This window comes from Xenopus laevis, chromosome 3L, assembly GCF_017654675.1.
Source record: "Xenopus laevis strain J_2021 chromosome 3L, Xenopus_laevis_v10.1, whole genome shotgun sequence".
In the NCBI taxonomy this organism is placed as follows: Eukaryota; Metazoa; Chordata; class Amphibia; order Anura; family Pipidae; genus Xenopus; species Xenopus laevis.
Window position 1 is genome coordinate 55,321,781 of NC_054375.1, and position 24,187 is coordinate 55,345,967.

General features: G+C 38.9%; 1 protein-coding gene across 9 annotated transcripts; it reads left to right on the plus strand.

Annotated features, from left to right (window-relative positions):
* The first annotated feature begins 361 nt into the window (after positions 1-361).
* fam53c.L (family with sequence similarity 53 member C L homeolog) lies at positions 362-23,792 on the plus strand. 9 transcript variants are annotated; one of them, XM_041586239.1, is made up of 6 exons: positions 363-759; positions 3,668-3,766; positions 3,930-4,132; positions 14,171-14,228; positions 19,473-20,230; positions 20,757-23,792. In XM_041586239.1, the coding sequence occupies exons 3-6, from the start codon at positions 4,055-4,057 to the stop codon at positions 20,982-20,984; spliced, it is 1,122 nt and encodes a 373-aa protein (XP_041442173.1). In that variant the 5' UTR covers positions 363-759; positions 3,668-3,766; positions 3,930-4,054; the 3' UTR covers positions 20,985-23,792. The 9 variants fall into 9 exon arrangements, with proteins under 9 accessions (XP_018107768.1, XP_041442173.1, XP_041442175.1 ...); XM_041586241.1 differs by lacking the exon at positions 363-759 and adding an exon at positions 1,547-1,619; XM_041586242.1 differs by lacking the exon at positions 363-759 and adding an exon at positions 1,616-1,703.
* Positions 23,793-24,187: the final 395 nt, after the last annotated feature.

Consider the following 24,187-nt stretch of genomic DNA (forward strand, 5'->3'; position numbering starts at 1 on the left):
AAGGAATGTTATTGGATATGGAAATTGCAGTCTAGATACCCTAAGGGGTTAAACGAAGAATTCAATATGTCCTGCTTTCTATAAATATGACTAACCTTTTTTATACATCTTTTACAGATAACCAGCAATGAGAATATGCCACAGGGACAGATACTGTTCTCCTCTCCCCATTTGTGTAGGGTAAGATAGTACTTGAATTTGTATATTGTTACATTATATCAATTATGCTATTTATCTAGCCTTAAGCTATTACGTAACAACTTTGTAACAAAATGAATTCTGTTTCTTTTTTTTTTCTGTTTTTGGTTGCTGCACTGAATTTTTTCTGGACGCTTCCAATTTTCCTGGACATTTCTAATTTGCGTTATGGACAATTATGTTCTTGAACTTTTTTCTACAGTCAAAGAAAATTTTTTTTTCTATTTCACTGTCCTTTAGAATTTTTTCACTGTCTTTTGGATAAATTGGTTTTTTGAAAATATATAATGGAAAAGTCTTCAATTTATATGGACACTTATAAAATACACCAATCGGAATAATATTTTTTCCTGGGACTAAAAGGGTTAAATTGTACTCAATTAATTATGCTAATTAACTTGTCACACGGTGTTAAATAGTTGCCTCACAGTGTGTTTTGTATGCTTGATAAAGGGGTTCACCCTGAAACTTTGCACCTCTGCAAAATAAACTTAGCAAGGGCTTGTACCTGCTTGAAAGAACCTTCGTGTGCCAGTGAATTCTTCCTTCGTTTGCTCCCAGGTAAGAACATTGTCACATGATGGTGTTCTGGGATATGTTGGCTGTTATCAGATTGTTTTGGCTGAAAGTTTTTATTTACTTGTTTTTAACCTGGTATTTCGGTAAACCTTAATGTATGACACTGCTGTATAATTCACTAGTCTAAACCAGTTTTCTAATTATGAGCCATTCATTTCCACCCCCTTGCCCAGGTCTTAAAGGGTGGTTCACCTTTACAGTAACTTTTAGTATGTTATAGAATAGCCAATTCTAAGAATTTTCAATTGGACTTCATTTTTTTTTTCTCTTTTAGTTATTTGCCTTTCTTTGGATTCTGCTCGGCTTTCAAATGGGGGTCATTGACCCCATCTAAAAACAAATGTTCTGTAAAGCTATACATTTTATTTTATTGCTACTTTTTATTACTCCTCTTTCTATTCAGGGCTTCTCCTGTCCATAGCCAGTCTCTACTTAAATCAGTCCATGGTTGCTAGGCTAATTTGGACCCTAGCAACCTGATTCCTGAAATTGCAAATTTGGAGACCTGCTAAATAACTTAGAAACCACAAATAATAAAAAATGAAAACCAGTAGCAAATTGTCTCAGAATATCCCTCACTACATAAGTTGCAATAAATGAAGCATAAAGCAGGCACCATAGGAACGAAAGTTGGCTCTGGGGAGTTCTTTGAATGCAGGGCCACAGACAACGCCGCTTACAGGCTCCTAAACCGCAGGGAAACGCTCTGCTCTATTCTAATGGCTGGAAACTACATATTCCAGCAACCTTTGCTTTCGCATAAGCTCTCCGGCGTGGGGGGAGCAAAAGAGTCGCTTCGGCTACGGCGAACCGCCCACGCTTAGAGCGCCTCTGGCCACAAGGTATGATTAGGCGTTTTGCACGCATTATTACCTTTGGCGGAGCTGGTGCTGATGCTTAAACCTCATCCGCCTCACCGGTAGCCGGTAGGTGTACCGCTATTTGCCCCGTCTATGATGCTGGATGGTTTTTCCCACAATGGGGACGGGACAGCTCATATACCTGACAGGGATATTGGGCCGACTCCGGGATGCCGAGGTTTTCTTGACCATCATCTCTCTGCTCGTATCTCGGAATACTGGGGAAGTAGGCATCATTTATAAATAAATTAGCCTATTGTAACAGGGTAATGTGAATTTTATCTCCCAGTCTGTAATGCTGTGGACAGCAAGCTTCCCCTATTTTAGTGGTACATTCTGGGTGGTATTTAATGGCGCTGCAGGGCCGCTGCTGGCTCAGAGCTGCTCCGGGTCACAGGGAGGGTCGTTGCTGAAGCAGGTAATTGAGGAAGAACAGGTAGGGTGGTAGAGGGAAGGTGAAGGGGAGGTTGTTAGAATCGCGAGGCTTCTGAAAAGCGGGCGGTACGGGACGCGGCCCCAATGAAGGCGCTGGTCAGGCCATCTCCTGAAGAGGGAGATAAACAAGCCGTTAACTCTTCATTTTCCACACTTAGAGATGGGTGGGGGTCCACTGATGCCCTCAGCGTAGAAGCTTGATTGTGCACAATAATATGTTACTGAGCGGCCAGGACAACTACCTTGTTGTAAATGGGTGACATATACATTTCCCTTCCCATCATCCTTCACACACAACATGTCAGCTTTCTAGAGCATTCATAGAGTTAGCAGAGAATTCTGTTTAAGATAAGCCTACTACCGGTTGTATTCAGTAATATGTACAGTACACCCATTGCAAACACAGACATTTATAGTCCTCTTCTGCCATTCAGTGTTTGCCTGGCTTCTGAGGCCTATGTCATGTTGATCTAAACCTTGTGGTCAGGGATAGAACATTATAATGTCCATTAACTTGTATTTATAAAACTGCCAACATATTCAGTAAGGCTGTACAGTAGATACGTGTAGGGTTGCCACCTTTTCTGGAAGAAAATACCAGCCTTCCTTTAAATTATTCTTTTTTTTCCTATTAATAACATTGAGATCAATCATAATTTTTACTGGTCAGGCCGATAAAACACTGGCCAGGTGGCAACCCTATATACATGAAATATACAGATTACATACAAAAACCGATTGATGTCGGAGGTAGAGAGGGCCCATCTTATTAGAGCTTACTCTCTTAAATCAAGAAAAAAACATTGCAATTATATACAACGTTTACAGTAATGATATCTGGAAGGATGGCTAATGTACACAGATAAGACACAGACATGTATTTTGACCATATGTTATTTGTTACTAGCAGGTCACTCTGCACGAATGAATGAAGTAATTTATAAACCAACTTGTATTTTTTTTTAGGAATCAAGCAAATGATGTCCCTTTATTTTTTGACACGTTGCAGGGTCACAACTGTTTATATATATATATATATATATATATATATATATATATATATATATATATATATATATATATATATATATATAGTAACAGTCGAGTGGAACGCACAATATATATATATATATATATATATATATATATATATATATATAGTAACAGTCGAGTGGAACGCACAACCAAAATTGCAGTGAATGCCTGGGTGCCAGTCCAGTATAAAGTAATATAGAGATCCACAAGTGATGGCACACCGAGGGAAACAAAGGAGTCAAAAAAATAAACTAAAGCTGTTTTATTACTTCCAACGTTTCGGTTCTAAACTCGAACCTTCATCAGGGAAAAAAGTTTTTTTCCCTGATGAAGGTTCGAGTTTAGAACCGAAACGTTGGAAGTAATAAACCAGCTTTAGTTTATTTTTTTGACTTCTTTGTTTATTTCCCTCAGTGTGCCGTCACTTGTGGATCTCTCTCTCTCTCTCTCTCTCTCTCTCTCTCTCTCTCTCTCTCTCTCTCTCTCTCTCTCTCTCGGAAGGGTGTCCATCTTGCAGCCTTCCAACTCTTGTTTTACTAAAATTGTGAATATCCTTACAGCTAGATATCTCTCCGGTGAAGAATTCTAATTCAGCAGATGGAAGGAAACAAATTGGACGTTCCTGATCTGCTGGTTTACAGTCCAGATATTACTTTTAGGTAAATTACACATCTTAGTCAACAATCCTCTCTAGTTTCTGAACTAAATTACTAAAGTAAAACACTGTTGCGTCGTCCAAGAATGTCACCTATTGCTATTGATCTTAAATGTGTACAATTGTAAGGCTGTTGACTGATATGTATGTGTATTTGGCTCATGCAGGATGGAATGATGGGGTCGATCTAAGCTTCCTCTTGGGTCAGGCCCAGTAGATCCTGGCACTTAAGGGGCCATCATGTGCTATAACCGTTACTAAAACGACAAATGAGCAGCCAGACCTGGCCATCATGATCTCAATGATTACAGAACAATTGCAGAAACAAAGTCTGGAGGATCTAAAATGCAAGTCTTTCAGCATAAGTCTGGTAAGGTGTTCTATCAATCTTCCATGCTTCCATACTATATCCATACTGCGTTTTTTTTTGACTTGAGAAAAGCAATTGGATGAATTAAAGGGATTTCTATCAATTTCAGCACACTGTCTTTGTTGAAAATGCTAAATGCAGTGTTTAAAATAAACGTTTGAAAGGAAACCGAGATTAATAAATACCCTGTACCCAGCTTTTCTCAACTATCATACCTATATTAAGACATAAACCTGCCCTAAAACTGGACCTCTTGCTTCATAAGCTTGTCAGTATCTGTAGACTTAGAAATATGATTGCCTTGCTACCAGTTATGGTGCATTTATATATAAAACTCATAAAGTCAGTAATAAAATACTTGGTGTGATCTCAATTCAGTAATGTGAACTCCATAATCTAGTTTACAGCATCTAGTCCGTGTGTGGGGCCATCTGACGTGCTTCCAGATCGAAATCTCGATCGGGCAGGTTAAAAAAACACATCTGTGCGTGTATGTGGTCCCGCCAACCGACCGTCGTATCGGATGCATTATGATCCGATCGTTTGGCCCACAATTGGATCAGCCTGATATCGCCCACATCACTGTCGCCGGATCTCTACGTCTATGGCCATCTTTAGAATTAAACCTCTTCTGGTTGCTTGACTACAGCTATCATCATGCATTAACCTTTGATAATACGCTGGAGATTGTTGGGATTTGTAATAGAGCAGCATTGTGGGAGGTTTTAAGATCATTTATCTTCCTTTTAACTTTATGCTATCCCAGTTTGATCTTAACAGGTTTAGATGTTCAAAGCCTGTACATTAGTAAGTAGCAAGTTCATGTAAGAACAAAAATAGTAGTTAATTTTGGTGTGAGATCTTCTGGAATGAACTTGACATTAAAAGGATTGTTTACCTTCAAGTTAACTTTTAGTATGTTATAGAATGGCCAATTCTAAGCTACTTTTCAATTGGTCTTCCTTATTTATTTTTTATAGTTTTTAAACTGCCTGCTTTTTAAATGGGGGTCACTGACCCCATTTAAAAAACAAATGTTCTGAGTGGCTACAAATTTATAGTTATTGCTGCATCTTTCTTTCAGGATGCTGAAATTGCAAACTGGAGAGCTGCGGCGCAAAAACCATAAATAATAAAAAATGAAAACCAACTGCAGATAGTCTCAGAATATCACTCTATACATCATACTACATATTAACTCAAAGGTGACCAACCCCTTTAAGAGTGTCATGTAAATGGTTCCTTTGTGTATATGTGGGGTTCAGGAGGTGTTGTTACGTATCTTTGCTTGAAATTTGTGTCCGATTTATAGACAACACACACACGAGTACCTTTCTGTGTTTTTGCAATCCTTTTCTGGCAGATTACACTTTGCCTCCCTCCAAAAAAGTAATTAGAATTATTTTCAAGTTACTGCATTTTTGCTTTCCATTCAGACTGACTGCAATGAAATAATTCAGACCTTAACTTTGTGCCTTCTGCTTCATTTGTTTCGCTTCCTCTTTGTAGGAATATTCTCAACATAAGTAAATAAAATGTTTTTGTACCAGTTATCTACTGCTGATTCCACTCACTCTGTGGTGGTGAATGGAGTGTTTCTAACACAGTTGCAGTTTAGCATAGGCCTTGTGCAGTGCTGTCGATAGGACTGCCATCAGAAATCTTGGAGCCCCATACTACATAGCAGGGGCCCAGGTTATTAGCGCACCACCTTTCCCATTGGACCCTGCCAGATAAGTCAAATGGGGAGAAAATTGATCCAACCCTCTATGTGGCACTCTCAGGCCCCTGATTAGACTTCCCTGTGAGGAAGAGGCATTTTTGGTAGATTGTCTTTTTTTTTGCACTTTTGCCTTTTATATTCTCCTGAAATTTAAGGGGTTGTTCACCTTTGAGTTGACTTTTAGTATGATGTAGAGAATGATATTCTCAGACAATTTGCTATTGGTTTTCATTTTTTATTATTTATGGATTTCGAGTTATTTAATTTTTTATTCAGCAACTTTCCAGTTTGCCATTGCAGCAGTCTGGTTGCTAGGGTCCATTTATTTGAATAAGAGACATGAACAGGAGAGGGCCTGTAAAAAGATGAATAATCAAAGGTAGTGTGAGATTTCAGGTAGCAGGAATCATGACCACGGCACTTTTGTAGCACAGAACCAACACACAGAGCCTTAATTCAGTCCAATTCAGCCTGGGCTGCTTTATTTGAAGCCGTTCACACAGACAGCATAAACAGAAGGTTTCAGCAGGTTGAAATAAAGCAAATAAAACGTATCACAGTCCAGCACTTACTGATTCAGCTCAGTGTCTGGTGTGCAAAGCAATGGCTCCAGGCTTGTAGTTTAAGGGCTCTTACACATGAGCGTTTTTACCTGCGCTCCCCTGCGTTCCGTTTTCGGCGTTCAGCCGCAGGGGAGCGCAGGAATAGACGCATTTCATTATTTCAAATGGGGCTGTACTCACACAGGCGCGTGTAGGCGCCGAACGCAGGAAAAATGCAGCATGTTGCGTCTCAACCTGCGTTCGGCGCCTACATGCGCCTGTGTGAGTACAGCCCCATTTGAAATAATGAAATGCGTCTATTCCTGCGCTCCCCTGCGGCTGAACGCCGAAAAACGGAACGCAGGGGAGTGCAGGTAAAAACGCTCATGTGTAAGAGCCCTAAATAGGCAAATCTGTAGTGGTATTTCTGTGTCACTCTCAGCTTGAGTTCACAGCAAGCTCCTCAGCCCCTCATACACACTGGAATTAGACACCTGATTAATTTATGGGCAGGTAGCTAACACCAATCCCAGGTCAGTCTGGAGTGGAATGGAAGGCCCGCCCAGATCCTTCCCTCCATTCCAGCCATGGATACCCTAAAGAAGAATAACAATGCCGTTTCTTAACTGCAATATCCTTCATCCAGGGCCCTTAACCCCTGAACTAACATGCATTTTCCTTTTAACATATCACAGTAGCCATAACAATATATTTGTAGCCTTACAGAGCATTTGTCTTTTTAGATGGAGTCAGCCATTTGAACTCTGCAAAGAGTCAGAAGAAGAAGACAAATAAGTCATAAAAGTAGTTTAGAATAAACCATTCTATAACATAATAAAAGTTAATGTAAAGGTAAACCACCCTTTGAAATCGGTCTCTGCAAGTACTATTTACCATGTTTGACAAATTTTCTCTGTCATTAAATTAAGGAAATAAAAAAATCAACCTGTTAAAACAAATTGTTTAAGCTAGTCGTAAGTCATAAATTTGCAATTCTGCAATCTTTCCAAATGTCTGCTGTAGCAACACTCTGAATTTTCCAGTTTAGTACATAGTGAAATGGTTTCACAATTGAACAATTGCAGTAGTTCTTTATACACAGATGCTCTACATAAGCATCACATTTTTTGAGATTGTCAGTGCAACAAAATTCGACCAGCTAAATTGCTACTTAAAGGAGAATTAAACCTGAAAATAAATGTGTAGACATGTCCCATCTTACAGTCATATGAAAAAGTTTGGGAACCCGTCTTAAGATTTGGAATTTTGTTTACCATTGGCTGAGCTTTCAAAGTAAAAAGTTCCTTTTAATATAGAACATGCCTTATGGAAACTAGTATTTCAGCAGTGACAAGTTAATTGGATTAACATAAATTATGCAATATGCATCATCACAAAATTGGATGCATACATTTTGGCACCCCAACAGAGATATTATATTAATACTTAGTTGAGCCTCCTTTTGCAAATGTAACATCCTCTAGATGCCTCCTATAGCCTTTGATGAGTGTCTGGATTCTGGATGGCGGTATTTTTGACCATTCGTACATACAAAATCTCTCCAGTTCAGTTAAATTTGATGGCTGTCGAGCATAGGCAGCCTGCTTTAAATCATCCCATAGATTTTCGATGATATTCAAGTCGTGGGACTGTGACGGCCATTCCAGAATATTGTACTTCTCTCTCAGCATGAATGCCTTTGTAGATTTTGAAGTGTGTTTAGGGTACTTGTCTTGATGGAATATCCAAGCCCTGCGTAACTTCAACTTTGTGACTGATGTTTGAACATTATCCTGAAGAATTTGTTGATATTGGGTTGAATTCATCAGACCCTCGACTTTACCAAGGCCCCAGTCCCTGAACTAGCCACATAGCCCCACAGCATGATGGAACCTCCACCAAATTTGACAGTAGGTAGCAGGTGTTTTTCTTGGAATGCGGTGTTCTTCTACCACCATTCAAATCTCTTTTTGTTTTGACCAGATAACTAAATTTTTGTCTCATCAGTCCAAAGCACTTTGTTCCAAAATGACTGTGGCTGGTCTAAATGAGCTTTTGCATACAACAAGCCACTCTGTGGCGTGAGTGCAGAAAGGGCTTCTTTCTCATCACCCTGCCATACAGATGTTCTTTGTGCAAATTGCACTGAATTGTAGAACGATGTAAAGATACACCATCTGCAGCAAAATGTTCTTGCAGGTCTTTGGAGGTGATCTTTGGGTTGTCTGTAACCATTCTCACAATCCTCCGCATATGCCGCTTTTTTATTTTTCTTGGCCTGCCAGACCTGGGTTTTACAGCAAATGTGCCTGTGGGCTTCAATTTCCTGATTACATTCCTTACAGCTGAAACTGACAGTTTAAACCTCTGAGATAGCTTTTTGTAGCCTTCCCCTAAACCATGATACTGAACAATCTTTGTTTTCAGATATTTTGAGCGTTGCTTTGAGGATCCCATGCTGTTACTCTGCAGAGGAGAGTCAAACAGAAGCACAACTTGCAATTGGCCACCTTAAATACCTTTTCTCATGATTGGACATGCTTGCCTATGAAGTTCAAGGCTTAACAAACTAATCCAACCAATTTGGTGTTGCCAGTAATCAGTATTGAGCAGTTAAATGCATTAAAATGCAAATTTTTGCACAGCCTATGAGGACCGCAAAGCTAAAATCTCACAAACAACTAGTAGAGCAGTTGGTATTGTTGAAAGATGGATGAACTGTGACCTGATCTTTCTGTGTTTATTGTGGCCATGCTGGAATTAAAGTGATATATATTTGTGGCTGTGTATCCAATTTAACCTTTAGTAGTGATGTGCGGGCCGGCCAGATACCCGGGGTTCGGGCCGTCCTTGCACGCTTCTTTGCAACAATGCTTTTATGGATGTAGATCATTATGGCACAAAAAGTAGACCTCCCATTAGTAAAGTATGGGCACTCCTGTTCTGGTATGTAGCATCTGTTTTACCTCTTGCAAATCATGCATTCATGTATGTGCCTGATGACCTTAAATAATCCTTAAATTGGGGGGGGTTAAAATAAGGAATTTTAGAGTTTGACCTTGAATAAAGTCACAACTCGAGAGAGAACTTCACTTAAGCAGTTATGGGGGAAGGCATGCGAAAGTTTGTGGCCAACTGTTTAACCGAAACCATTCATTCTAATGCAGATAACTTTTTGTAGATGGCCAGTGATCTTCTTAGATCTTATCAGTGCAGTGGAACTTTGCTTCTGATGGTTAGGATGTAGAATAAGCAAAAATTAATCTACAATGAATTAACAAATGTGGCTTGTAATCTTACAAGATTAAAGGAACGTTTCAGTATAAAAATAAAAACTTGGTAAATAGATAGGCTGTGCAAAATAAAAAATGTTTCTAATGTAGTTAGTTAGCCAAAAATGTAATGTATACAGGCTGGAGTGACTGGATGTCTAACATAATAGCCAGAACACTACTTCCTGCTTTTCAGCTCTCTAACTCTGAGTTAGTCAGTGACTTAAAGGGGGACATAACAGTTCAGTTAGTTTGCTTTTGATCCTTAATACACAGGTCAGATAAAAATGCAAACCAATTGAACAGTAATGCCCCCTTTGCCCCCCTCAAGTCACGGATTAGTTACTAACTGGTAACCAATAAGAGAACTAAAAGCAGGAAGTAGTATCCTGGCTATTATGTTAGACATCCAGTCACTCCAGCTTTTATACATGGCATTTATGGCTAACAAACTATTGAAATGTTTTTTTTTCTTCTTTATTTTGCAAAGCCTTTCTATTTCCCAGTTTCATCTTTACCCTTTTACACTGAACATTTCCTTTAAAGTCACACAAGGTGGTTTCTCTGTCAAGTAATAGAAACTGTCATGGTTGATTTTCAGGCCAGTAGCACACTGGATCGTTTTCAGGTGAAAAAAGTTTAGAGGCACAGGCATTTCTCTACTTTGTGTGACATCGACTCTTCAGTCTTGTAGGGAAAATCAGCTGTTGGGTGATCCCAGGTTGCATTCAAATATAATCTCATAATTTATATTACTGTTTCCTTGTAAGTTTTACAATATCAACAGTCCACTGCTGCTGATAAAAGCATTTGGAGGCTACTGGCCCTTGGCCCTATTAGGTATTATGAGCGCTTGATGACTGCATTATTTTAAAAAATAAATGTTACACCAGGCCGCAGGAGAGGTTGTGTCAGCCCCTGCCAAGTATTTAGGTACAGGATATTCAGACTACAAGCTACATCAGCACTCTCTTCTCCCCACACTGCAGAAGTTTTTCAAAGAGTCTGATGTTCCAAGATACAACATTTTCATTACTCTTGTCATGACTTGATTATGAAAGCAATAAACAAAAATGCTGCAATTTTTTGTAACCCTTAAGGTACACATGCTGACTGAGTTTTCTCTCTGGCCAATTGTTATCAGGAGGTTAGCATAAATGTACCAATAATCAATAACAATATAGATATATTTATGGCCAGCTTTACTGACTTAGATTGTGATGGTTCAGGCTGAGGTATTGGTGCTCAATTCCTTTATGCCAGTCTGGCAGATGTACATAAGAAAACTTAGATAATAAATTTGTGTATAACCATTTTAATTTAAAATTATAGGTTGCATTGCACAGCTTGTGTAGAGTCATACAAAGGAGAGTATATGTCTAGCTGTGTGGAGTATGTGGCTGTGTGCCTGATGCCACATACTCCCACAACCGAGGTACCCAGAATTTTTCATGCTAATGCAAAAGAAGCATGAATAATACTAGGAACCTCGGTTGTGGCAGTCAAATGCACAGCTTTGAGACAATTTATTTTTTAAACTGCATGATCAAGTCAGAAAGTGTGATCCATAGAGGAAGTCCCGTGCACACTCGGGGGCCCTTCAGTAATGGTTCCACCTGGTGTTTAAACCTTAAGGGAGATGACACTCCCAATTACAAATAGCAAAAAGATAGGAACGGCACACAAGGCGATTCAAACAGGGGACTAGCCCCTTGTGCGTTTATTGCTTCACAACGTTTCAGGGGCGTTCCCCCTTCGTCAGGTGACCGGATTTTTTTTCAGAATGCATTAGTTAATAGTGTTGCTCCAGCAGAATTCTGCACTGAAATCTGTTTCTTAAAAGAGCAATCAGATATTTTTATATTTCATTTTGAAATCCCAAAGCCTCTAATAAACTTCAGTCACTCTTTACTGCTGTACAGTAAATTGGAGTGATATCACCACCCCCCAACCAGATAACAGCTCCCTAACACAAGATAACAGCTGCCTGGTAGATCTAAGAACAGCATTCAATAGTAAAATCCAGGTCCCACTGAGACACAGTTACATTGAGTAGGAGAAACAGCAGCCTGCCAGAAGGCAGTTCCATCCTAAAGTGCTGGCTCTTTCTGAAAGCACATGACCAGGCAAAATGAGCTGAGATGTCTGCCTACACACCAATATTACAACTAAAAAAAATACACTTGCTTGTTCAGGAATTGAATTATACATGGTAGAGTAAATTATTTGCATTGTAAACAGTGTAATTTAGAAATAAAAACTACATAAAATCAAGACAGAATCCCTTTAAACATTTGCATTCACATTAATAAACCCATGGGTTGCATAAGACTATAGGCCTTTGTCTGTCTAATGCATGGCAGTACCACCTTCTTTTAATGGCAACCAGGTTTAGGCCCCTGACCTGGAAAGATGCTGTTTGAGGGCACTTATGGGCTGTACATTTAAGTCTCAGGAAAACTTAGCTGAAGTGTATATATCTGCTTTTTTCCTTTAGTATCTTGGGAAATGTCTTGTCCTTTGCCCTCCTACTACTTGTCATGAGTGTGTTTCTGTAATCATCTGTGATACAGCACTGATACACGGATATTGATTTCTCATGGTGTGTTTAGAATAAAACATAAATCACACCTTAAATACATTAACCACCTTTTAAGTGATTATTAATGTTCCTATTGCAGAGCTTTCTTTTTTTTTTTTGCTTTAGTAAAGGTCATTTTAAAGCTCAGCAGGTGTCCTATTCATTCATCTATTTAATTTTGGACTTCGCCATTAACCCATGTGTGTAGGACCCCCAGTGAACAACTCAAAAGCAACAAACACTGTTTCCAATTATATAGCAACTAATATCCCTATGATCCGATAAGGTGGCAGTTAAGCTGACTAGTCATATTCGTGCAATTCTCAAGCTGTCTGGCCAGTTCGAATCTCACTCGAAATCTATTAGAATCTATCCAGTTTTAACTGAATCTGCAGATTTTTGTCTTGTCTTTAGATCTGTAACCATAATTCTCTATATCCCCTTCCACTACCATACTGGGTATGGGCATGGCCTCCTGCTGCTCCCTACCATGCAACTCTGAATGATGGGGGAACTCCTATGTGCTCCTAAATGGCCTGAAACAAGTTATACAATGTAGGATACAACCTACAGAGTGCAAAAAACAGTCAACTGCTGCCTTTATTCTGCACACTGCATCCTGTAAAATAGTGAATATTTGGCTGGTGGCATGGTAAAACTTGAAAAGCATTCAAACTAATGTAATTGCCACAGAAATGTGGTCCAAGTAACCTAGGCCATTAATGTCCGTATTTTGAATGCAGACCATAATGATGCTGTATCTTTTTTAAAAGGTAGCATTTTCAGCATTTTGACAGGAGAATAAGGTCTTGCTTATGATGCATAAAACATATATATCTTCACTGCATAATGAGTTTATCCTTAAAGGACATGTAAACCCTTCCCACAAATATTTATTCAGTGAACAGTCTCTTTGAAATCTTCAGATACCTGTCACTCTGGTTGTTAAAAAGTTAACAGTAAAGCTGCAGCATCCCCTTAATCACTTAGAAATCCTTCTCCTTCCCCAACCCACTCTGTCCCCTCCCATTTGAATTTGCTTTGGCTGTTGGCTCATGAACATGCTCTTCTTCTCTGCTCAGATTACTAAACACACCTTCCAGTCAGCCAATGAAGAGAGAGCATTTCTGGTTCCCATAGCTGCTCCTATTTTTTTCTCCTAACCACCTCTCCTTAGCTCAGCTTAACCATTACAGTGTTTAACTCCAACTTTTTATCAAAGTATGTTGTGCCTGTGTAAACCTGCATTCTGCATTCCATGAACTTTACAGCATACATGTCCTGTTTGCAGATGTCAATGTTACTGATGATGTGTCAGAGGGAAAATGGCCGCCTGGTGAAAGCTGCTATTTGTTTTAGGAAAATGTGATGGCGCTCGCAAATGGAGGAGGTATATGCAGTACAAATGATGTGGCTTGGGTGGGGAAGATGTGCCCAACTTATATACATGCTAGGAAAATGTAGGCTTTACATGTCCTTTAAGAGGGCTATAACACTTCTATTGGAGGTTTTAATCATGTAATAGTTATTTTTATTATGTTTTATCTACTTGCGGTATTCAAAATTCTTATTAGTGAGTAGAAATATGTTGAAAGCATGAGAAGGTTCTTCTAAACATATCCTTCTAAACTGACTTTAATAACTTATTAAAAACACCATACCGCTGTATTTAAAATGTTTTAACGTTAGTTTACCCTTTAGCCATAGCATGGAAGTGCACCCATAACTTGCTTTGGTCTAATTAACGGCCTTTTATACTTGCATGCTTGGCACCATTGGGTGATGGGGAGGATCAAGTCCCAGACCATCCAGTCTTTCCCATTATCTCAGCCCAACACTGCCTGTGTCAGCTAAATAATGTCTTATGTTATCTTTCTTGCAACTCTGATGTCTTTCTTTCTCTCTTTTATACTTTCTCAGCCATTGCCTGATCATCCAGATCCTGAAGGGTGCAGCAGCCCTTACCACTTTGTGTCAGGTAAAATATAGGTTCTTCGTCAAGTAAAACAAAAAGTGAAGAATGTTTGTGGTGGGGTGCACACTTTTTAGACATCAAGTAAAATGTAAATATCCAACAACTTGTATACAGTTTTATTGACAGTTTGCATGCTTTGCGTGAAGTGTTTGCGACGTTAGTATTTTTTAAGAAGGGATGCACCAAATCCATCATTTTTGGATTCAGACGAATACTGAATCCTTTACAAAAGATTTGCCCCGCATTTAATCTGAACGCTAATTTTGCAATTGTGAATAGAAAATTGTCATATTAAAAGAAGTCTTCTAGGGATTCTGTCGTGATTTTTATGATGTAGTTTTTATTTCTAAATTACACTGTGTACACTGCAAATACTTTACTCTACCATGTATAATTAAATTCTTGAACCAGCAAGTGTATTTTTCACAGGTCACTTTGCCTGGTCATGTGCTTTCAGAAAGAGCCAGCACTTTAGGATGGAACTGCTTTCTGGCAGGCTGTTGTTTCTCCTACTCAATGTAACTGTGTCGCAGTGGGACCTGGATTTTACTATCTACCAGGCAGCTGTTATCTTGTATTAGGGAGCTGCTATTTGGTTACCTTGTTCTATTGTTAGGCTGCTGGGGGGGAGGAGAGGGGTGATATCACTCCAACTTGCAGTAAAGAGTGACTGACGTTTATCAGAGCACAAGTCACATGACTGGGGGCAGCTAGGAAAATGACTGTCTAGTCCCATGTCAGATTTCAATATAAAAAAAAATCTGTTTGCTCTTTTGAGAAACGGATTTCAGTGCAGAATTCTGCCCGAGCAGCACTATTAACTGATGTGTTTCGGAATTTTTTTTCTTCCCATGACAGTATCCCTTTAAGCCTCATGACTTCAGGGTTTTTGATTTGGTTCGGCTGAACACTTTGGATACTTCCAAATCCTGTAAGAGGTTCTAGGATTTGGTAGAATTCTGAACCAAATCCTGGGTTCAGCTTTGGTGCATCCTTGTTTTTAAGCTTCCATGTGTTAGGACTGTACGTTTTAAACTTTGTGGCCACCCATGTATAGTTTCAGGTTTCTCTAGTGAGGACTGTCTAACAGTTGAATGTATTTCTAAAGCCCATTGATTGGAGAAGACTGTATGTTTGTGTGTGTGTGTGTGTTACTATGATCTGGCGGGCAGGTCTACAGGATGGCGTTCAAATTCAGTCTACATGGTCTGAAGTCACATGGTTTCCAGGAGTAATATGACTGCCTCCTGTGCTTGTACCCTACTGGGTTGTCTGTTGCAAGAACTTGCTGCAGCAGAGACTTGAGTCGCAGGGACAGGGAGAATGCATAGGTTAAAGAAAATGTAGATCCTATGTTGCTGGATTCTATATGTTTGGAATGGAAAGGGTTAAAACCCACTAAAGTGCTTTGGATTTGTTAAAATAAAGAATGTTCTCCTGATCTTTTTGGAAAGGAACATATGCAGATTACTTTTTTTTTTTTTTTATGAAAAATATTGAGTTTATTTATTGGTGGTTTGGGTTTTCATCTGCTATATCTGTAATGCTACTGCATTTGTGCTGTAGCTGTGTTATTATCCTGACATATTTACAAATAATGCTCCACTAGGGCAGGGGCTACCGTGAATAAAGTCTAAGATTCCTATCTCACACGCTATTGACAGGTTTTATCATATGCCTGTATGTTTTTGGAGTGTGGAAATAGGGCAGAGTACTCAAAAGTTGCAAGGCAAAAGTAATAGCTACTGAGCCACCATGCTGTACAACAATTACAGTACATTGAGGGTAAGACATGCTTATTTTAATAGGCCCACTCTTTTTAAACCTTCCCATTTTATAGTGTCTCCATCAGGTTTTAAGGGATGGACAACAGCAAGACTAAATCTTGAATTACTGGTATAGGATCCATCCATATTGGTGGCAAAACAATCCTATTGTATATTTAATGTTTAAATGATATTTTGTAGACTTACAGTCTGGTGATTCACATTCACAAAAAGATCCTTAATCCGGAAACCTCGTGTCCAGAGCTTTCTGGATAATAGAATAATACATGGTACCAGTATAGAATCTAAGTGCAGCAGACTTGGTGCACGCTCTGCAGATGTTATTAGAGTTCCATCCCCAAGTGCTTTGTAATCGAAAGTGGCTGATCATGGAAGCTTTATAGTGGCTTCCTCAGAATTGACTCAAATTAATGTTTTTAAAGCTTTTCATTTTTACTCAAAAGGGTTGAGAATCATTTTCAGTGGTGCATGAGCACACACGTAGCAAGCAGAAAGCAGTGAGTAAGGACATGACATATCTGTGGGATTTAGGATCCACTGTTGACATATAGTTTGTTCCAATACTGTCCACTGCCAGTTCCAGTTCAACTAAAAGGAAAATGTAATGACATAAAGATGCAGTGGACAGTGGCACCCCCTAGCACATTATACAATGAGAGATTCTACTCTCTCTACCCACTATTTTCTCAGTTTCCCTATTGCTCTTTTTTTTTTCCTTCTCATATCATTCCTCTCTACATTTTCCCATTTTGTTGCTCTCCATTCCACTCCAAATTTGTATGTATTTCCACTTTTCTTGTGGTCTTTCATTTCTGTTTTATTCATGTTTTGCCTTCTGCTTTTCTCTTGTCCCTGCATTTCTTTTCTATTCTTTAACCCAAAGGAAAATGTCCTTATTTTCCTCTAAAGCTGTCGTTTTGCGCACATGTAGCACAAACAATGGTACTAGTTTGCTATTATTCTATCTACTGTTAAGACCCATCTCAGTCAACCAGAAATGTAATAGACTGAATTTTGACAGATTGCACAGACTGTTATGCTGTGGTGGAGCAGAATTAATTACTATTATGTTACTTCTATCATAAATCATGTATACTGTATATATTGTGAGGCAGTTCCTAATGTCAGGTAACCCAGTGCATCTAATGTGAAAAGAATATGGAAAACTACTGACTGCTAAAGGCTTGTGAATGGCACTGAGCTGGTATAAAACTGAATAATATCGTACACTAGTGATGTATGGGTCAAGAAAACCTCGACCCGCCCGCACCCAGCTATTCCCCCTCCATTTATAGACCAGACCCATTGATGACATCACAAAAGGGGTGGGTGCATGTACAAGCCTATAAAACTTAGAAGCTAGCAGTCTTAAGAGGTCAGTGTAGGGAAAGGAAAAAATCAATTGAATTCTGTTTCCTGGTGGGAGCCTCCTTGTTTGTATTTAGCCAAGCAATAAGCAGGCGATTTTGGCACAGGGAGTCCTCGAGTTACACACACCCGACTTACATACAACTCATACTTACAGACAGAGGCTATTACAGTAACATACTGTGGTTTGCTTGACCTTTATTAGCATTTAGCTTTAATGAACCACCTGCCCCAATGCCCTCTTGTGTGTGTGGTCTACTGTGGAGCACAGAAAGGTAAAAATAAATACAAACAACTGCCTTGTTGCATTTAATAAGTAAATGTATATGTTTCAACTTACATACAAATTCAATTTAAGAACAAACCTACTGACCCTATCTCGTACGTAACCCAGGGACTTCCTGTATTCAGTTTATGGCTCGCCATTCTACTTACACTGAGAGTATGAATCTGCACTCACACATTTACACTATCTATTGCTAAATCCCAGTACTTCCCTTACTGCTGTCTAAACCCCAGTCATGTGGCACTGGATGACAAATTTTTGTTGTAATACAGCAAAATATCAAGATAATATATCCTTGATATACCCAACTCACACATGCAGTGCCTCAGCAGTATCAACTTTAACAGCTTTTCTTTTTTTGGGTAAGTTTTTTTTTCTCATGATTTGCACACTATTTGTAGCTGATTTTTGCTATTCTTTTAGGCATATTTGCTCCAGTCTGATTGATCAGACTCAATGATTAAACAGGGCCCCAGATTTTCAGTTGGATTGAGATTAGGCTTTGATTAAAACTATTCACCTTTTTGGGTTTGTCTATTTTAGGCCAAGCTTCAAGATTTTTTTTTCTTTTAAATATGCCTGAAAGAGGTTCTCTTGCATAAACCCCATATATTCTGCATAATGCAATCTTCCTTCAATACTAAGATCCCATAACCCTGCGGATGCACCCCAACAGTATGAAGCTACCACCACCATACTTTACTGTATGTATGGGTATTTCAACCATGAAATGAGCTCTATAAACCTTAAGGGAAGAGTGGCCTAAAAGATTCCAGGTGTGATGTGATTAAATGTTTTGCAGTCAAATGACTTAAAGGGGTTGTTAAAGACTTAATGGGGTGGTTCACCTTTAAGTTTACTTTTAGTATGTTAGAATGACTGATTCTAAGCAACTTCAATTGGTCTTCATTTTTTCTTTTTTTTGAATTATTGCCTTCTGACTCTCAACTTTTGAATGGGGGTCACTGACCCCATCTAAAAAAAACAATTGCTCTGTAATTTTGTAAATGCATTGTTATTGCTACTTTGTATTATTCATCTTTTTTTTAGGCCTCCTCCTAGTCATATTCCAGTTTCTTGTTTAAATCCATGCATGATTGCTTGTTAATTTGGACCCTAAAAACCAGATTTCTGAAATTGCAAACTGGAAATCTGCTGAATAAAAAGCTAACTCTAAGCCTACAAATAAGAAACTAGGAAAACCTATTGCAAATTGTCTCAGAATATCACTCTCTACACCATACTAAAAGTTAATTTAAGATGAACAATCCCTTTAAGAATTATGCGTGGTGCAAATTTAACACTGCCCACTCAACTCAAACACCATACAAAACATGGTGGTGATGCAAAATACATGTTAATACTGCAAGGGAGCTTGTTTAATTCTGCAGAAAATACAAGGCAAAGACAACACTGGAGTAACTCTTGAACAAATAAGTAAATATCCCATAAATGTCCTACTTAAAGCGCTGATCCTTCTGCGAAACTATTTGAAAATTGAGATACACAATCTTAATCTGACTAACCTGAACAAAAGTGAGGTAAATGCAACTGGTAAATATAAGAATTAAGTTGTGGCTTACAAATTTGTTTAGTTCAATGAGAGAATTGGCTACGTGTCTAAACTGTGATGCACTGTGTAAGTGTATGTATTATGAGGGCAAGGGGAGTAATTTATAAGTAGCAGGGCTGGGAAGACTGAAAACATATCAAAATGAAACATGTAACTATCATTATCATATAGTATAATGCACACTGGTTTACTAGTGCTATTACTGTTGCTAATAAATCTGTCTTATTTTGCAGAAGATCGTTCTTGGGGAGTTATTAGTCATTGTCCAGGAATTGAACTTGAGGACAGAATCCAACTTGGTTGCCATCACCATTCTAGTTTGAGCCTTCATTTTCCTGTTTTAAGCAGGGAAAACTCACCACACCATAGAAGCCCTTCCGAAATACCTGAGGCTGGGAATTCCACTGCTCCTCCAGCTCCACCTACCAAAAGACACTGTAGATCTCTTTCAGTGCCAGAGGACTTATCTCGCTGGAGGCCTATTTGGAGGCCTAGTGGCTCTAAAGTTTGGACTCCTGTCAAGAGGAGATGTAACAATGGTGGTGTTGGAGCAGTTCTGGGAGTGCAGACTCAAAGCCCATCCCAAGGGGTCTCCAGTCTCAGGTTTCAAAATGAACCCCGTGCCTCTATACGCTGTATCCAAGCCAACAGCCCCTACTTCTTCAGCCTGGCATTGTGCCGTGAGTCACCAGGCCCATATACCCTGTCACCCACCAGTGTTTTCTGGGAGAACTCAGAAGGGCCAAGCTGCTTCCCATTGCAGCGCCGGTTTTCACTTTCACCTGTTCTCATCAAAGAGGCAGGACGGTTCCTCCCTTCAACCAGCAGCTCTCCACCGTCAACACCGGAGTTGGTACGGCGGCAGCAGTGTCTCCAGCGCAGCCAATCGCAACCTTGTGACTTGGATACCAGAAAATGCGGAATTAAAAGGAGGCATGAGGAGGATACACGATGGCACCGCCCTTCTTTGGATTTTTACAAGATGAACCAGGTAAAGTACAATGAGAATTGGTTTTAGCATTCCAAATGTGTATGCATGTTAAAGGGGTGGTTCACCCCTAAGTTAACATTTAGTATGTTATACAATGGCCAATTCTAAGCAATTTTTTAATTGGTCTTCATTATGTTTTGGTTTTTTTTTTTAATTATTTGCCCTTTTCTTCTGACCCTTTCCAGCTTTTAATTGAGGGGTCACTGACCCCATCTAAAAAACAAATGCCCTATAAGGCTACAAAATTATTAATTACTTGTCTTTCTGTTCTAGCCTTCTCCTATTTAGTTTCCTCTCATTCAAATCAATGCATGGTTGCTAGGGTAGTTTAGACCCATATTGCCGAAATTGCAAACTGGATAGCTGCTGAATCAAAAGCTAACTAACTCAAAAACCACAAATAATCAAAAATGAAAACCAATTGCAAATTGGCTCCGAAAATCACTTTTCTACACCATACTCAAAGTTTAAGGGGAACAACCTCTTTAAATAAAAAAAGTGCATTAAAATTATTTTTGTTTTTCAGAATGCTGGTGCTATGTGTTTTTTGGACAACTCAGATGAAGGCAGCTCCTCTCCCTTCATGGCTTGTCATGGGGAGTCTCCTTGCACTTCTGGGAGTCCTGCTCCTACATGCACACTGGCACTTAGAGAAGAAGAGAGAGGCCGGAGAGATCACGCTTCCTGTCCCCAGCCAATGCTCTTCCAGCATGACTTTGCAGACCTGGATTTAAATTTAATTGAGGAGAATTAGCACTCTCAGGAAACTTCAATCTTTAAATGGATAAAGGGGATGTCTGGGTGAGAGTGTCTGGATGCCTGCTGGTGGCCAACTCTGAGACCTGCTCAAAGAGCATTCTACTGAGCTTCATAACAGATAGGAATTGTGTAGGGGAGGAGGGTAAAAAAAAGCTGTGTTTTATTTATTTTTTCTTAAAGAAAATCCTGGGGCTAGGTCATCTATACCACTAAGTACATTTCTTCTTTCCCCTGGAAAGCTGGAGCTGACAACCACCTCTTTAATGAGTTACAGAACTTTACACAAAGGGTGCTGTGGGATTGATTTATTTTTGTATTGATGGCTTTTGGAGAGATGTGCTGACCTGACCTTATGGGATGGGGGTTCACTTGCAAATGTTTGCTTGTGATTATGTCTTCTCATTTTAGAAATTGTGACTGTTGAGGGGAAAATGTAAACAAACAAACTAGGAAATGTATTTTTTTGTGCACAAGGCTGATGCTTTATATTCTGAACAAGGCCCACATTATAAGAAAAATTAGTACCATACAGCATTGGATCCAAACCAGTGTTCTTTTAAAAAAACAACCCAGATTTTCGCCAATTGATTCTGATTATAAAACGAAAAACTTTCTGTTGTTGTAGGGTTGTGTGGCTTATTCTTCTTATCCCATTTGGTGGCCAGTGAAAAGGGGATTCTAAGTTATTGTCTCTTTTGTCTGTGTATTCACTAGATTTCTGCATAGAGTAGATAATTTTGACTGCACTGAACCTCACAGTAAAGTATTCCACATCTGTTTAATCTAACCCTTCTTTCTTTCAACTTCTCTCTTCTGTTTGTTTCTCAGAAACACGTCTGTGTTATTTATATTAAAGGATCAGTAACACAAAAAAGTTAAAGGTATTATATGAATTTCAATATATTTTGCTGTTACTGATTAAAACTGTATTTGCTTCACAAGCACTACTACAGTTTTATCTAAATAAGCTAATATGTAGCCTTGGCAGCCATTTAAATAGAGTCTATAGGACATGCATTTACATAGCAGATAACAGATAAACTGTGTAGAATACAATGGTTTTAAGGCTAATGTCACACACTACAGATACTGCCTGTGCAGACTTATGGAAAACCATCTGTTGCTGTGCGTACAGTTCGATTTTAGTCTAAAAATATGCTTTCTTGAGTGTTCTGTGTGCTGACAAGATTGACATTAAACGAATGTCTGAGCAGGCAGTATTGGGCATTTGTCTGCTATACAGGCCACCATGTATGAAATTAGCCTTTTATGAAAAGCTAAATGGGTCAAATGCCATTCATGATTTCTACAGAACAATCGAAAACCCTTTTCACATATATTAGAATTTTTGTTTTGTGAATCAATAATTATTTATAGATGCTGGATGAGCAGATGCAGACTTAAACTATTAAAATAACTTTATGTGGTTACTGTTCCTTTAAATACAGACTGTGTGCTGCTGGAGGTGCCATAAAGGCACTGTGAGGAAGCAAAAAGTAGGGTAAAGAAGGCAGCCTGTTAATTGTAGGCTTGTAAGTACTAGAATGTTACCAGTGCATTGAAGCCATGAAAACAATCAACAGGGGCTATTTCTTAATGTTCTGCTTTTAACAGATAACTGGTCTGTCATTTATTTACCAAATGATCATTCATGTTAGATATCTGTGTACATTTATTTATATGTTTTAAAGTCATGAGTCTGGTAAGGCAAATGTAGTGTTTTCACCGCCGGCAGAGAAAAATCCATAAACCGCCCAATTCCACAATTGAGCATTTTCTCCGAAATCGTCTGACAGGCAGATGCTAATCATGACTGGAAGCACAGTTTAGGCATTTTCTCAGCCGGCAAAGAAAACTCTAAATGTGACCTTCTTTCTAACTAGTGTCTAATTTGTATAAGATAAGGAGGATAGTAGATGTTGAAAAACGTGTTCTTCGCCAAGAGCAAATGTCCAACTGTTAATTTAACGTTTTGGTTTATTGCTATGTTTCAAACATGCAATTTAAAAGATTTTCAGCCCATTCAAAATACTGATGTTTTATGGCTGTGATAATGGTAGGGCTAAGAACTCCACCAACATTTCCAAATTACCTACATACTATGTGACCCACCAGTCACATAACCTAATAACTATTCTTATGATGAGCTAAATACTTACTCCAATGAGTGGTGAGCATATCCTAGATGAATAAAAATTCCATATGGCCAGATATTATTTAAGTTTACCAGCCCCACTGAGGCAAATATCGTTGACAAGTCCTAACCAAAACATGCTGTCTCTGTAAGCAAGAAGCAGCCTAATTACCCTATTTAACATCATCGTATGGGTGGGGTGCTAGAAGCCACATAAAGGCTTTGTCAGCCGTCATACTAACATGTTCCATCTTAAGCAGAGTGTTAGAATATTGTGAAAAAAATCTAGAGATTGAGTAGTGTCCTTCACAGATCATGTTTCTCTGTTGACATGGTGCCATATGCATGACTGGTGCTTTTCAGCCTAAAAAAAATGCACAAGTGTGTGATTTCAGTTGAGGTATTTTCCATTCAGGCTCCAAATCTACCTTTAATGAGTGTTCACAGACAGCTACCATTGGAGGGGGAAATGAGCATGCTTTTTTTAGGGGTTGAAAAATCACAGGTGGAGAAATATTATATGTGCCATAATCTGACAGTACTATAGCCATCAACATAAGTGCTTTTTAAACAGGTTAACTCTAACCACCACCTGTCAGACTTATTGAACCGTATTAAAGAATATTTATTGTTGAGCGTGGGATTGCACATGCAGCAACTGGTTAAAAAGAACACGATCTTGATTGTTTAAAGGAAAACTTTACCCCTCATACAATGTAGGTCTCTATAAAACTATGTTGCATAAAACAGCTCATATGTAAATCCCTGCTTCATGTAAATAAACCATCTTCATAATAATATAGTTTTTTAGTAGTATGTACCATTGGGTAATCCTAAATGGAAAATTGCCATTTTAAAAAATAAGGGCCACCCCCTGGGTTCGTATGATTCACAGTGCACACAAACATACCAAACAAACCATACATGTTAGGTCACATGAGCCAATTAACAGACAGAGCACTGTCTTTTGCTTCCACACTTCATGTTAAAGTTAGGGGCACATTTACTTAGGGTCGAAGTGAATATTCGAATTCAAAAACTTCGAATTTCGAAGTATTTTTTGG

What these genes read in the sequence shown, in the direction of transcription:
- fam53c.L (XM_018252279.2), top strand. Translation starts at nt 4,055, where the DNA reads ATGATCTCAATGATTACAGAACAATTGCAGAAACAAAGTCTGGAGGAT. An exon ending in AGTCTTTCAGCATAAGTCTG is followed by an intron (nt 4,133 to 14,170) that starts GTAAGGTGTTCT and finishes ATACTTTCTCAG; the next exon opens with CCATTGCCTGATCATCCAGA. An exon ending in CCCTTACCACTTTGTGTCAG is followed by an intron (nt 14,229 to 19,472) that starts GTAAAATATAGG and finishes CTTATTTTGCAG; the next exon opens with AAGATCGTTCTTGGGGAGTT.